Below are 15,963 nucleotides of genomic sequence, written 5' to 3'. Positions count from 1 at the left end.
CATTTATGTATTTTTTTAAACCAGCAGCTTGAAAAACATTAGAATGTAAAGTCTAAACTCACGTCTTTTGTCCAGTTTTCAATCACAACAGTTGAGTCTCAGGCTCGTCCAATCACAGCAGAGTGAAGCACAGGTGTGTCGCTTTGTGTTTGTGTCAATAAAGAGAGGAAAAAAAGAAGAAAAAAAACGACCTGGTCTTTGTTTCCATTTGAGTTTTTATTCTAGAGGGAAAATAAAATTCAATAAATACTGTGGCAACAACATTAGCAAAGACATTTTGAAGGAGATGAAACATGATCATGTACAGAGTTAAAGAGTCAAAGTTTAAAGATGATAAATCAAAAACATTTGGGCGTTGGAATAATCTACGAGGGGAAGTTAGGTTTAAAAAAAAGTGCATCAATAACGTTGATATTTGAACAGCCTCAGAATTGCACCGACAATGTTTTTTTTTCCAGATTCATTTTTCTCTAGAATTAAGAAAAAAAAACTTATTTTAAATGAAACAAAACAAAAGGAAAAGCAGTTTGAGTCAAGACTCAGTCACAGAAGCAGCTTCACACGCTAACGGCTAACAACATGGCAGCCATTTTGTTCTCAGGAATCAAGCTACATCAGGAGCTACGCATGCTAGGCTAGCCAAGTGTTAGCGTGACTCCACTCACACTTGAACACTGTGAATGTAGTAAAGCTAGCACGTGTTTACTCACACAACAACAACAACACAAATGATCGAGTGGAACTTGTTTCACGTAAATTAAGAAGCTTTTATTTTCTGAGGAGGAGTTTTAGAGAAAAGAGATGAGTTTGAAAACAGCTAGCTTACTTTGTTTGTGCTAGTTTTGAGTGCATTAGCATCAATGGTGAGCAACAAAATACATTTACTTGTTTTTTTGTTTTTTAACAGTCGTAGAGCCTTTTTTCTCCAGATTATACTCATAATCTGACAGTTATTTTCTCATTAATCCAGTCAATATTTGGTCCAGAATCATCAGATGTTAATCTGATTTTTGGAATTATTTCACCTTTAAGTTTTGTTTACATTTTGCTGAATGTATTATTTGTGTGGAATATTTCACTTTGTCATCTTTGAATCTAAACTACAGCTCACGTTTGTTTGCATTTTTACAACTTAAAGTGATTTATGTGACGATGTAAACGCTGCTGTGACTGAGTCTTAATGAAGAAACGACCCGAACAGAGCTCAGAGGTTTCTGATCGACAACTCAGAGTGATTGACAGCTCAGAGTGACGGACAGCTGCTCGTCATTTATTTATTTATTTATTTACTCTTAAAACACTGTTGGAGAACGAAGAGGATTCAGAGATTCTCAGTGTGATCAGCTGAAAATTAAACAGTGATGCAGTTCCACACCGACGACTTCACATTATACCGACGACATTCCATAGACAGGACACACACACACACACACGCACACACACGCACACACAGGAGTGAATGAGCTCAAACACACAATGACGTGTTCTCCAGTTTCTTTGATTCAACACAAACAAAAGCAGCTCCTGTTTTTTTCTCCCTCAGGCTTTTTGAAAATCCTCGTCTCAGACTTCGTTTCCACTCCAACAAAAACACACACACACAAAAAAAGCTCCTTTACAAAGACGAGGGTCTCGCAATGACATCACTCCCGTTCGCTCGTTTCCTGTTAGGGCGTGGAGAACCCTCGACGCTTCGGTCCGTCCTGGCGGAGGAAGTAGGGAGCGACTTCCTGTAGCAGGTAGTTCAGTGACAGATAGCTTCCTCGCTGAAGGGCCAGGGGGTCGGGATGCTACGTTGCGTTGAGTTTTCACCGTTAGCCGAGTATTCCAGTAACACGGACATGAGCTGAAGCTTATTAAAGCCCTTTTCCACACAAACACAGGGCCTTGAGCATGCAGGAAAGAGCGCCGCCCCATGGTTTCCTGCCTTCGCCGTGCTCCTCCTCCTCCTCCTCCTCCTCCTCAGTCTGTTTAGTCACATGACAGAACAGCTTTTAGCTTTGTCCTTGCGCAGGTCCGAGGCCACGGCGGCCAGGTCGGGTCGCCCGGGCATGTGCGAGATCCTCTTGTTGGAGCGCGTGGTCTTTGTGCGCTTGACGTGTTTGTGGCTCTTGTTGATGCAGGCCAGCGTGGCCACGTGGAAAATGTCTCTGACGCTGTTCTCGGACTGCTGAGCCGAACACTCGATGTACGGCGCCGAGATCTGCTTCGCCATGCTGGAACCCTGAGGAGGCAGGAGGTCACACGGGGTCAACACTGGGGTCAACACAAGACGAGACGAGTTCTGACACGTGGTTCTTACAAGTCAGGCGCTACGTTTTATGTGATATGTTAAATCACGATTTAACCAACAGTTAAAAGCAGAACGCGTCTGAGATGTAGTTTCAGGGGACGTTTGTGTGTGTGGGACAAACATGGCGTCCAAAAAATAAGCCAAACTCAACGCGAACGCTTCATTTCGGGGTCACGAGAAAGATTCTCCGTCCTCTAGAGAAGCTACAGAAGCTAGCACCGAGGGGGCGTGGCCTGAATCGACACACTGAAATATCACGATATATATTATATCGCTTCTGAGACTCCAAAGTATTTTTTTAACTGATGTTATCAAGTACACATTTCTTGTGGATTAGCATTAAAAACAAAAAAAAATCGTTAACATTTCAGTCCACTAGATGGCGCCAAGTGCTTACTCTCACTGTAGTGAGTATATCGCGATATGTGATTCGTCAGATACACATATTCTAGCACTGGGCACTTTAACAGCGTCATTGTTAACACGACGTGTTTCCATGACGACTGAGCGGAAAAAAGAAGTGCGTGACGCCATGTTTACGTGACTCCCTCGTGTTAAAATGAGTCTCTAAAGTAACGCTAAACGCTAACACACGCAGTACACAGGTACACTGCTCTTTTCCTTTAATAAACAGACGGCTCATGCTAACGAGCTAACGAGCTAACGCAGCTAACTGGTAAACGGTGCCTAGACTCCGGTGCCGCGGCACGTAAACATGACGTCATAGTTGACAAAGTGATGGTTGAAAAACGTCATAATCTGCTTAAAAGCACTTTACGTTAGTGACAAATGTTTCTTTAAAGATGTCGTATATAAACTTTTGAATATAAACAGCGTCGTTGTCTCACCTGGTCATAAGAGACGGGCGTCTGTCTGTGATTGGACAGTTCCACCAGTGTGTTCAGGTCTGTGCGCAGGTCAGATTTACAGCCGACCAACAGCATCTTAGTGTTGGGACAGAACTCCTGGATCTCACCTTTCCACTGTTAACACACACACACACAAACACAAACACAAACACACACAACAGCAGCCAATGAGATCACAGACAATCACATGACACATAATCCATCACTCAGTTAATTTTTTTTTAAAGTTTAAAGCCATTGAACCAAGTTTTCTGCGTTATTTTGGACTTAAAACTTCATCATTTCCCGGTTTGAGAAACATTTTTCAACATTTTCAGACCAAACGAGTAGAAAATCATCCACAGATGAAGAGATTAAAGGTTATTTTGACCTGTGGAAACAGGTTTATATCAGGACACAACTGTGTGTGTGTGTGTGTTTAATCAAATGAATGTTTGCTCTGAGCTGAAACAGCGAATGCTTCTCTGAGTTCTGCTCTAGAAGAACAGAGAGGAAACTCACTTCCTGTGTGGATGTGGATGAACATGAGCCTCAGATTAAATCCCCAGAGAAACACCGTCCATCACAGAGCTTTGATTGTTGTCAGGGAGGAAACGTGGGGATTATTTAGAGAGTTCACCGTGTGAGGGGAGGGGAGGGGAGGGGGCGGGGCTTCAGGAAGTGGCAGCGATGACCTTTGAAACGGAAAGGTCAGGTGATCATCGTGTTTAAAGCTCTTTTTTTTTTACCACTTTCTCTCAGGGTTTAAGAGATATTTCACATAGTTTTACAACAATTCTTACTTTCCTTAAATGTAAGAAAATGTGATCTCTGTTTATTTCCAACAGCCTTTTTGTTTTTAGGATTAAAACAGAGTTACTAGAGGACAAATATAAGTCTGAATTAGTACTTAAGTCTGAGGCACTTTGTGTTTATTTGAGCTCAACAGTGATGAACTTATTTCGCTCATGTTTCAAACACTGGTGAAAATAAAGGCTCAAAGACGTCAGATGACATTTAAGTCGATATTTAAACATAAACAGTCTCTGACAAGTTTCCCTCGTGTCCACAAACACTCAAACCTGTGCTTCAGGATTTATGATCACATTCACACACGCACACACACACACACACACACGCGCGCACACACATTTCAGGGGGATTCTGGGGCCCTCCAGTTAAACGGCCCCCGGGGGAAAATCACGTGTTTCCTTATAGTTTTGACTTTTTATGACACAAATGCTCTTAATGTTTCGTACGTCGTCAAACACACACAGCTGTGATGACACTGAGGCTTTATGACACACACACACACAAAATTATTTTAGCCACATATTCTACCGTACAAAAGTTTGGGCTCACTTAGACTTTTTGAAATAGAAATTAAAAAAAATAAAAAAATAAAAAAAATGTGAAAAAAATTAGAGAGAGAAATCAAAAGTTTGAGGAAAAAAAGTGAGATTTTTTTCTTCAAAATTTTGAGATTTTTTTTTTAAATGTCCTTATTTTTTGATGGAAAATCACAATTTTTCCAATCAATCCAACATTAAATGGATCATTAATCCACTCTATACATCGTTAATGTGGTAAAAAGGTCTGTTTTTTAATCTGTACATAGGTGTTTAGAGGCCCATGGTGTTTGCTAATGATGTTAGAAGCTATTGGATGATTAGAAAACCCTCGTGCAATGATGTTAGCACAGCTGAAAACTGTTTTATTTGGAATAAAAATCATTATTTCTAATCTCGTCAATGTCTTGACTATATTTTCGATTCATTTTGCAACTCTTTTGATGAAGAAAAGTCTGACTTTTCATGGAAAACACAACAAAACTATGTCTGTGAGCCCAGACTTTTGAACGTCAGTGTAACAGAAGGCTAACAGATGTCAAATTACGATACTTGATAAATAGATTTCAGCTTTTTTTGGTGGTTCGCTCATTTACGTCAGGTGCAAATCACCAAACTGGACGCCAATATTCCCAAATGTCTGACTTCCTGTTGAGTTGAGGCCATGGTTAGAGTTTACTTTTTTCTTCGTCTAAAACATCTTCACAATAAGTTTGGGGAAATTCAGTGGAACTCAGTTTTGTCTGTTTTCACCATTTCAGCCTGTTTCAGTTTCAGAGCTCTAATGAATAAAAGTCTGTGTTTTCGCTGAGTCACGTTGAGGGCGACTTATTTACTTCTTCATGGGAGCAGAATGTTTCTCACAGAGCTGGAGAACGAGATGTTTGAAATGAATCCAAATGGCTGTAGGTGATGAATGACTCAGCACTAATGTGTGTGTGTGTTTTTAACAGTTCCAGTGGTTTGAGACCTCTTTAAAACCATGACTCAGATCAGGATCACATCAACGTTCTCACACTGTGTGAAGAACATGAGAACAGGAACACGAGCACACGACGGGTTCAGTTTCTGCAGAAAACCTCAGGAAAAACAACGACAATCGTCGTCCTTCTTTATAAACGCAGAAGCGCATGCTCCGACATGTGGACGCCGTCATCACGTGTGTGAGTGAGGGAGCAACCACACACACACACACACACACACTGTTGCTTCCTTCTTTCTTTAACCTCGCCAACAACAAGTTCACATCACAAGATCCAACAAACACGGCCACACACACACACACACACACACTCTTGTACTTGCTGCATACTGAGGACCGGGTTGTTGACAAAGTGAGGAACAACACCTAATATAAATCAAAACAATTACAAATATCTACTTCATGAATAACATCTAAAAATAACTACTGGGTGGAGTAACATAACATGTCTGCAGGTGGAGCCCCAGAGCAAAAAGTCAGTGAAACACACAGGGCTGGAAAACGGGTTTTGTAGCAAATTGAAGAGCTAAAATCAGAGTATAACATGTTTACAAGCAAAGGAAGTGATTTCAATGACAACAAAGTGAGGACCGGCCAAAATGTCCCCACTTCATAAGAATGACCTCACTTTGTTGGTTAAAAACACTCGCTGGTCCTCAGAATGCCACAAGTACAAGAACACACACACACACTCTTGTACTTGCTGCATACTGAGGACCAGCTTTTCCACTTTATAAATCAACACAATTACAAATATCTACTTCATGAATGACATCTATAAAGAACTACTGGGTGCAGTACCATAAAAATGTCTGCAGGTGGAGCCCCAGAGCAAAACGCGTGTGAAACACCAGGGCTGGAAAACGGGTTTCTGTACCAAATTGAGGAGAGTATAGCATGTTTACAACCTAAGGAAGTGATTTAAATGAAAACAAAGTGAGGACCGGCTAAAATGTCCTCACTTTGTTGGTTAAAAACCCCTCACTGGTCCTCAGTATGCCGCAAGTACAAGAACACACACACACTTCATAGTCTTAAAGCTCTAATACGTGGTCTCAGAGTCACAGACGAGTGAACAAACCTTCTTCAGAACGCTGTCCAGAGTCTCAGGACGACTGACGTCGAAGCAGATGAGGACGGCGTCAGAGTCTGGGTAAGACAGAGGCCTCACGTTGTCGTAGTACGGAGATCCTGAAAAACACAGAGAAAATCAGGAGATCTGATCAGGATTAAGCAGTTAGAGATTCTCTGGGTCATTTATGACAAACACAATAAAACCAGATTATAGAGCCGGGGCCTCAAAGTCAACATGAGCTGAGGGCCAGTGAACCTCTGGTCTGTCAGGAGAGGAAGGTCAATGAAACAAGTCCAACACATCAGTGATTTGTGATTAGAAACTACAATTATAACGTGATAATCCATCATCATGTGACACCATTTCAAAGTAAAAGTCTTTGTTTTGATGGATAATTCAAGACAAAAACCCCAACTCAAAATATAATATGGACGATTGTAATTAAAACACTATTAGACAGATTTATACATCATTAAATGTGGGATTTTGTCATTTCTGTCTGGTCACGAGTATGAGACCCCTGATATAGACCATTATTATTTAAGGACTTAAAATGTTCATGTTTGAATGATTTCTTTGTTTAATGGAGCAAAGAAAACACAAAATATTCACATTTAATAGAGCTGATATTTATAAAATGACAAAAGGAAATGAGTTCATGGATTATTCATGGATTAGGTCGTATTTCAGTCACGCTCAAACACTTTAACAGTAACACCCATCATCATGATGTCATGTTCACCGAACAACACAAATTATAATTGGGGATTAAAAAAACACAGAATATCATCAAATCAGTGTTACATAACACACACAAACACACACACGCGCGCACACACAGTTTACGCAAATGAAATTTTAACCTGATTTTCCAGTTCATCCTTGAAATGAATGCCGTGGCGTTCAGAAATCACTTTAACACACACACATACACACACCACACACACACACAGATTTAAGGATGATCAGAAGCAGAGGATCATCATCATCATCATCATCATCATCATCATCATTTCCAGGAAACATCAGCAGAAAAACAACTCTGATGATCAGATTAACAGGAAAAACCTTTTCGCATAAACTTTAGATCAATAAAACCTATTGATTTATTGACTTTGCTGCTTTATTATCGACAATAAATATGGTCAAATTCTGCTGTAACGCAAATAATTAGGCTTTTAAATTTAAAGAAATGTTATCAAGTGACTTTTCTTTAACATATATATTATGTCCGTGCATAAAAACATGATCATTATCAACTCGACAGCCTTTAAAAGCAGGAACAGTCCGACGCTAACTGAGACTTAAATGTGTCCTAATGAAAACATCTTTACACACAAAACCAGCGACTTCACGTTTGAACACAAAAACCTGAGCGTCGCTAACGTAAAAACCACACGTGAGAAATCAGAGCTTTAACGTCTTAAGTGTTTGTGACGGTTGTTCTCGTACGACGGCAGAAATAATCCACGGCAACGAGGAAGAAAAACAAACAACGCGGAGAGAATGTGCTGACTACGACGACAACGCAGAATTAAGACCATGTGTGAGGGAGGAGACGCCCTGGTCCAGACTGAGGAGGAGGAGGAAGAGGAGGAGGAGGAAGAGGAGGAGGAGGAGGAAGAGGGCGGCGGCCTCCTGTCAAGGTGAGTCAAGATCACATGAGAATCCAGAGCTGACCACACACACAACAACTGCCAAGAATGTGGAGAATTCTGTTTTTGGTAACCAGAGGTTCCCCCGGGAGGTCCTTCTCTAAACACACACACACACACACACACACCAGTGTGGAGACAAGTCAGGAATGCACACACACGTGCACGTGCACACACACATGCACATGCACGTGCACACACACACACACAGGCCTCTCATGTTCCTAATCTAAACAGTCTGGTTTGGAGACAAACGCCGTTTACACAATCCACACTTCACTTCCTGCCAGGCCTGGACCTCGCACAACAAAGCATGACACGAACTGATGCGTGTGTGTGTGTGTGTGTGTGTGTGTGTGTGTATATATATATATTAACCACTCGTGACATCACGCACCGGATCTGTGCATGATGGGCGTCGTGTGTGAGCTCAGTGAAGACCTGATGTGTAAATGTTTTAAAGAACATGTGATAAAGGTCATGAGGTCGACCCTCACACAGGGTTCTGGACCCACGCTCAAGGTCAAGGGTCGGGGTTCCCCCGGAGCAGCGTACCCCCCCCCCCCGGTACCTGGTTCCTCGTACAAGTACAACAGAATTGTTTTTATATCAGTATGTTTCCATATTGTATTATTAAATTGCACATTTATTATTCATCTCCTTTATGTTTTGACTGTATTAAGTATGTAAATGACCCCAGTGAGGTACTTATTTTAACGTAATAATCTAATAATCATAACAATGACAAATCAACAGTTTTGAACATTATACCCATTAATAAACACAAGACTTATTAACCAACTAGCATGACTCTCATTTTGTAGTTTGGCTAGCTCCCTAAATTATTATGAAAAAGCTCAACAGTGACTTTGTAGTTAACTAGTTAAGGTAGTAAAGCATTTCACTAAAGCTAAATGTTATGTTAGCTAATGTCCCAATTTCAGTAGTAGTTTGCTAGCTGTGCTATTAAAATGTTTATAAAAAACAAAATGTTGTTATGCTAACACTACTAAACTCCTCTTGACTTTTTATTTCATGTTTTGACTGTGGTTAAATCATAATAGAGACGTCAGACGTCGAGTATTATTTACTGTAATACTTTAAAAAGAGTGACGACATAACTACTGAGTCACAGCCCGCACCTAAGGCAGCGCAAGCTAGCTTGTTGGCATCATCATCATCATCATGTTCACTGTCCACATTTCTAATCTTTAATGTTTACAACGATGAGAGGACACAATAATTAATGTGTCTAACAAAAGACAGACTTACATGAAGTGTAAAGAAGCTAACATGCAGCTAACTAGTACTATTCTCATTTTGCAGTTTGGCTAGCTCCGTGAAGAATGAAACATTTAAAAGTGGAATTATACTCTTATGCTGTTCACTAGGAGAGTTATGGGCGTAATTATTAAATAAGATTTAAGTGTTTTAGTGAAATGTGGTGATTATTTCTCAGCGTTTAGCTCAGGTTAGCCGTGTTTAACTGCTGAAATGTTATGCTAACACTATGAAACTGGTCCAGACGCGTCAGTGACGGGATATTTGATGTTTTTCATGACGACTGAAACACAATACATGTCAGACATCGTCTCTGATTAGCCGCTAACTCTGCACAGACTGGAAAACAACGTTAAGTTTGGACTCGGGCTACGACAAAAGAAGAAGAATAAATGATCGCGAAGTCTTGATCAAAACAAAATGTCTCTCAGATGGGAAAACACGGCTCTGCTGTTTCCCAGCATTGTTTCTGCTTCTCTAATCCCTGAGAATCTTCTGCAGAAGAAGGTGACACCGGCAAAATAAAAGCCTCCACACACACACACACACACACACACACACACACACACACAGGAATGTGGCGTTCCCACAGGATTTTAATCTGACACTTTTCACGGCGATCAATCACAACCACATCACGCCGTTAGAAGTCTGATTCTGCTGCAGCGAGAGCTACTTGGAGAGTGAAGTGTTTAAAGATGCAACATCACAACAAAACCTTTAAAGGGCGAGTGACGTGTGTGTGTGTGTGTGCGTGTGTGTGTGTGTGTCGTTTACAGCTGAGGCCAAACCCTGCTTTGAGGTCATCTTCCTGTCAAATGGTGAGATAAGAGGAAATCCCACACACACACACAGTGACTGTGGTCTAATTAGCTGCTGTCATTGTTCTCCCACAGGATCTCTAAATGTGGAATAATGACCCCCCACACACACACACACACACACACACCCACACACACACACACACACATTCTTTTAAACAGGACCATATTTAAACGTCCTGTAACAAGTAACTCAGGCTGCAAATAAAGAATGTTTTAATAATTGATTTTTTTCCTCTTCATTAAATAAAAAAAGAGATTTAATTGTTTTATGGAGCAAAAAAAACAGAAAATATTCACATTAAAACAACATAAATGACTGAAAACCCACTAAAAGTGATGAATTGATTCTCTAAATATTTGAGTTTGGTAAAAAATATGCTTTAATATTATCGTTTTCTTTACTTGCGTCAGTGTTCCAGAAACAAGGAAACATAAAAAGTGACTTTATGTTGTTTTATGACAACAATCACATGAAACAAGACAAAAACATGATCAAATATGGCTGATGTGAACAATTAATTCACTGTTAATAAAATAAAAATGTTGGAATGTTAACTCATTTTTTTTCCATTTCCATGAAACACAGTGTTCTAATGTAACCATTAACATGACCGTTAAAGACTTCATTTAACGTGATGATGATGAAGTTTATGACAGGATGAAAGAAAACATCATTAAAAACTTCCTCAATGAAACAAATAAAAGAAGAAAAGAGTTTTAAGACGTTCGTCCACATGTTCCTTCTTCCTCATTTTTACCCTCTTCTCCACCGTGTGTGTGTGTGTGTGTGTGTGTACATGTGTACACGTGTGTGTGATTATTGTAATTCACAGATGTTTCCTGACTTCCTGTCTCTCTCTCTAAAAGGAAACATATCTGGAATTCCCTGACGTTGCCCGTGAGGAAAAAAAACCCACTCTGGAACGTTTAAGATTTCCTGCTTTGACTTTTTCAATCTTTTTATTATTATTATTATTATTTAAACTGAGTCTAGGACATGAAGACATGAAGTCCTGAGGAGAAGCAGCTGCAGCCGACAGCAACAGGTCTGCATCGCTCACATAGCTGAGCGTGTGTGTGAGCGTGTGTGTGTGTGTGTGAGTGAGACACCTGTAGAAACAGCAGACACACTCATCCAGCCTCAATAAACACACACACACACACTGATGTAACCTGAGCCATTATCATCTGCGGTTGCCGTGGTTACCGAGGTGTCTGCTGCTGCACACACACACACACAGACATGTGACATCTAAACCTCAGACAATGTCAATTATGCTACAATATTACGAAACCATGTGATGACGCAACAGGTGAGAGCGTACAGATATTATCATTATTATTATTATCTATAACAGTGACATGATAATAAAGCATCTGCGGTGACTTTATTGTGGTTTTAAAAGCTGCTGCGCTGATAAAACATCACATTTATGACATTAAAGACACGATTTTATCAAGAAAAACGATCTGTCAAAGCCTTTTAGCACGTGATTAGCATCTTTGAACGTCATTCTGTGTCATTTAACATCTTTAACAATAAGCATTAAAAAGACTTTGGACATGTTTTTACGTCTTTTCTCCAAATCTTTTAGCATGTTTTAACATATTTAAACATGTTTTAAAGTCTTAAAGCATGTGCTTAGAATCTTATAGCACGTCTTCATATACCCAAGCATGTTTTAAAGTCGTTTTCCAGATCTTTTCGCATGTTTTAACATATTTAAGCATGTTTTAAAGTCTTTAAGCATGTTTTAACATATTTAAGCATGTTTTAATGTTTTTTCCCAGATCTTTTAGCATGTTTTAAAATCTTAAAGCATGTGCTTAGAATCTTATAGCACGTCTTAATATACCCAAGCATGTTTTAAAGTCTTTTTTCCCATCTTTTAGCATGTTTTAACATATTCAAGCACATTTTAAAGTCTTTAAGCATGTTTTAACATGTTTAAGCATGTTTTAAAGTATTTTCCCAGATCTTTTAGCATATTTTAACATATTAAAGCATGTTTTAACATATTTAAGCATGTTTTAAAGTCTTAAAGCATGTGCTTAGAATCTTATAGCACATCTTAATACACCTAGGCATATTTTAAAGTCTTTTCCCAGATCTTTTAGCATGTTAACAAATATGCTTAAATATTATTTAAGCATATTTTAAAGTCTTTTTGCATGTTTTAACATATACATTTTTTTAAAACATATTTAAGCATGTTTGAAAGCCTTTTATCACGTTTTAACGTATTTAAGCATATTTTAAAGTCTTTTTGCATGTTTTAACATATTTAAGCATGTTTGAACACATTTAAGCATGTTTTAACGTCTTAAAGCATGTGCTTAGAATCTTTCAGTGACTTTTAGCTGACCGTTTTGATGTTTTTGACGCTTTAAGAGGACCGTAGGTTGCTTCAAACTCAAAAACTGGCAATAAAAAGCAAATTTAAAAACGAGTGAGTGAAAACGGCGCTCAGATCTTTAACTCCGGGCCACAGAATACGTTTAGACTCGGGCCGTTGAACGAGTCATTGTGAAATTTAAATATAAATTGTCAGTCTAATGAAAACAGCCTTTAGCTGCAGCGCTGCCTCACATCCATTCATCTCATTTAAGAGTTGGATACGAGAGCAGAGGTTTGACACATCGTCCTGTTTGTCCAACACCTCACACACACACACACACACAAACCACTTCCTGTACAGCCGACAGAGGTGAAGAGCATCAAAGGCTGCAGCGCCGGCACCGCCGCGTCCTACACCGAGGTCAACGCATCACAGACACACAACAGACCGACAAATGGACAGGAGGAGGAAGCCGTTTACCTTAATGACCTCACACACACACACACACACACAGGGCTGCTCATTAGGAAGAACAAAGGCCACCACGGTGTATAGAGGTGTGTGTCTGTGGGGGTGTCGTCTCCACACACACACACACACATCTCAGATAAGGTCAGTGTGGGACTGCTCGAGCTGAATCAGTCACTGGGTTTATTCGTATGTGTGTGTGTCAGGGTGGGGGTTAGTATTCCTGTGTGTGTGTGTGTGTGTGTGTGTGTGTGCACACGCTTGGCTCTACCTCAGACCCACTGATCTAATAGGACCCCCCCCCCCCCGCCCCTCCACCCTCGCTGTTTCATGAAGCAGAAAGATGGCTGCAGGCCAACACTGTGCAATAAAACTGAATTCTCATTCTGCCTCACTTTCTTTTCCACCACTTTCCACTTAACCACACACACACACACACACACACACACACACAGGAATGTGACATGTGACCTTCCTGCTCGCTGTGTTTCTGAGCATAGAAATGAGAGTTATATATATGTGCACATGCTTTTATTTTGCAATCAATCTCCCACACCAAAGAGAAAACCAGTGATTTTAGCTCACAGGGACACAGGAGCTGCTGGTCTACTGCTGCCTCGTGTGGTCACTTTGTGTCACCGAGGTTAAAGTGAACAAAGGATTTTAAAAAGCCGAATTGTACAAAACCAGACATTGTAAGTTAGTGATGGAGGCAGCAGTGGATCAACAACTCCTGTGAACTCCTGTGTGCTGTGATGTTAAAATCACTGGTTTACTCTAAGGACTTTGGTGCGGGGAGAGTGAGATTTCCATTCCAAAGCAGCAAAGACACAGTTTAAAGCTGGTCCTCGGTGCACAGAGTTCATCCCTCAAACACGAGCACGCCTTTAAAAAAGGGGACAGTTCAGGTATTTTTGTGTTTTAAACTCATGTTGAAACTTTACACAAACGTCCAAACTTCCAACATCGCTCAGGAATTCAAGGCCAGAGAGCAGCAACAGCTGTGCTGTCCACGCCCACCACACACACACACACACACACACACACACACGTCACTCACGCCTGACTGCTGTGCCATTCACTGCTCAGACATTGACAGATGGGTTTGTTTACACACACACACACACACACACAGAGAGTCCAGATCATGGCGTGATTATAAAGCAGCAGATCCACAGAAGAACGTGTTGTTGTTGCTCAACCTAACGTTCTCACACTTTCTCAGAGATGGTGGAGGATGTTCTCCAGATGTGGAGCACATTCAAACAGCAGCATTAGCTCCGCCTCCCCCGTCTCTGCAGCACACTGAAGTCCCGCTAACATTCCACGAGGGCGACGGTGTTAACGTGCACTGGATTATCCAGGTTTATTGATTTAAATTAAAAAGGATTATTAATGTGGTTTTATGAGGTGAAATTATTATTTTATTTGGCACGAAATACACGCCAGTTTAAGTCTGCGATGTCGTAAGAACATGTTCACGTCTTTATCTCACTGTTAGACAGACTTTAACAACAGGAAACTGAAGTTTGTAAACCACTCACTCCCCCACACCAAAGTCCATAGAGTAAACCAGTGATTTTAACATCACAGCACACAGGAGTTCACAGGAGTTGTTGATCCACTGCTGCCTCCATCACTAACTTACAATGGGTTATTTTGTAAAATTCTGCTCTTAAAATCCTTAGTTCAGATTGACCTCAGTGACACAAAGTGACCACACGAGGCAGCAGAGGACCAGCAGCTCCTGTGTCCCTGTGCGCTAAAATTGCTGATTTTCTCTATGGGGTTTGGTGTGGGAGAGTGAGCGGTTTATGAAGAATAAAAAATATTAGTTTCCAGTCCCTTTTAATAATAAAGCTGAGCTGACAGACATTTAAATATTGTGTTTATCTTCACTGTTAGACAGACTTTTCCTTGTGTAAACTGAAGTTTGTAAACCACTCACTCTCGCACACCAAAGTCCATAGAGAAAATCAGTGATTTTAACATCACAGCACACAGGAGTTCACAGGAGTTGTTTATCCACTGCTGCTATTTTGTAAAAATCGGCATTTGAAAACCCATGTTTGGATTCACCTCAGTGACACAAAGTGGCCACACGAGGCAGCAGAGGACCAGCAGCTCCCTGTGTCCCTGTGAGCTTAAATCATTGATTTTCTCTATGTGGTTTGGTGTGGGAGAGTGAACCTGAACTGTCCCTTTAACCAGCGCAGAGCATCAGTGCAGGAGACCATGTGTGTCCACAGAGGACATGAGGACAGACGGAGACATGAGGACAGAGGACAGTTTTACCTGAAGTGTCCCACAGACTGAGCTCGATCCTCTGCGTGTCGATCTCAAAGCTGGCCGTGTAGTTCTCAAACACCGTGGGGACGTAGCTCTGCGGGGAGACAGTGGGGCATTGTGGGTAATGTAGTGTTCACATGAAGCATTATGATGATGATGATGATAACTTTCAGACACGATGGATGCACAGACACCTGGTTAGTTATCGGTGAGTTATCGGTGAGTTACGTATCGGTCGTGGTCGTGTCTCACCTCGGGGAAACAGTCCTTGGCGAACACGTGAAGCAGCGCGGTCTTCCCGCACTGACTGTCTCCCACCACCACGATCTTACACTTCACGCTCTCCCCGGGATCCATGGAGGAGGAGGCGGAGGAGGAGGAGGCGGCGGCGGCAGCAGCGGAGCGTCTCTCCTTCATCGATCACCCACTCAGGATCGATAAAAAAACACCCGTTAATCCACTCCGTGTCCCCGCGTGTGTGTGTGCGTGTCTCTGCGTGGACTCGCGGTCCCTCCCTCTGTCTCTGTGTCCTCTGTGTTTCCGTCCTCGTGCGCTCTGTC

The 15,963-nt window shown here is 41.1% G+C and overlaps 1 protein-coding gene across 1 annotated transcript; it reads right to left on the bottom strand.

Moving 5' to 3' along the window:
* Positions 1-230: 230 nt before the first annotated feature.
* rnd3a (Rho family GTPase 3a) lies at positions 231-15,963 on the bottom strand. Its single transcript, XM_083908897.1, has 5 exons — positions 15,656-15,963; positions 15,410-15,497; positions 6,554-6,663; positions 3,142-3,276; positions 231-2,224 (listed from the first exon to the last, which is right to left on the bottom strand). Exons 1-5 carry the CDS (start codon positions 15,818-15,820, stop codon positions 1,976-1,978), a joined length of 747 nt encoding a protein of 248 aa, XP_083765023.1. The 5' UTR covers positions 15,821-15,963; the 3' UTR covers positions 231-1,975.

Source organism: Microchirus variegatus (genome assembly GCF_963457635.1).
Source record: "Microchirus variegatus genome assembly, chromosome: 22".
In the NCBI taxonomy this organism is placed as follows: domain Eukaryota; kingdom Metazoa; phylum Chordata; class Actinopteri; order Pleuronectiformes; family Soleidae; genus Microchirus; species Microchirus variegatus.
The sequence above is the reverse complement of the archived record's forward strand: the minus strand, read 5'-3'. Positions and strand labels throughout refer to the sequence as shown.

Bases quoted from the DNA above. Each gene is read 5' to 3' on its own strand.
- rnd3a (XM_083908897.1), bottom strand. From the start codon at position 15,820: ATGAAGGAGAGACGCTCCGCTGCTGCCGCCGCCGCCTCCTCCTCCTCC. The intron at 3,277-6,553 runs GTTTGTTCACTC...GTGTGTTAACAG, and splicing joins TGGACAGCGTTCTGAAGAAG to TGGAAAGGTGAGATCCAGGA. The intron at 2,225-3,141 runs GTGAGACAACGA...CTGCCTCCTCAG, and splicing joins CGCCCGTCTCTTATGACCAG to GGTTCCAGCATGGCGAAGCA.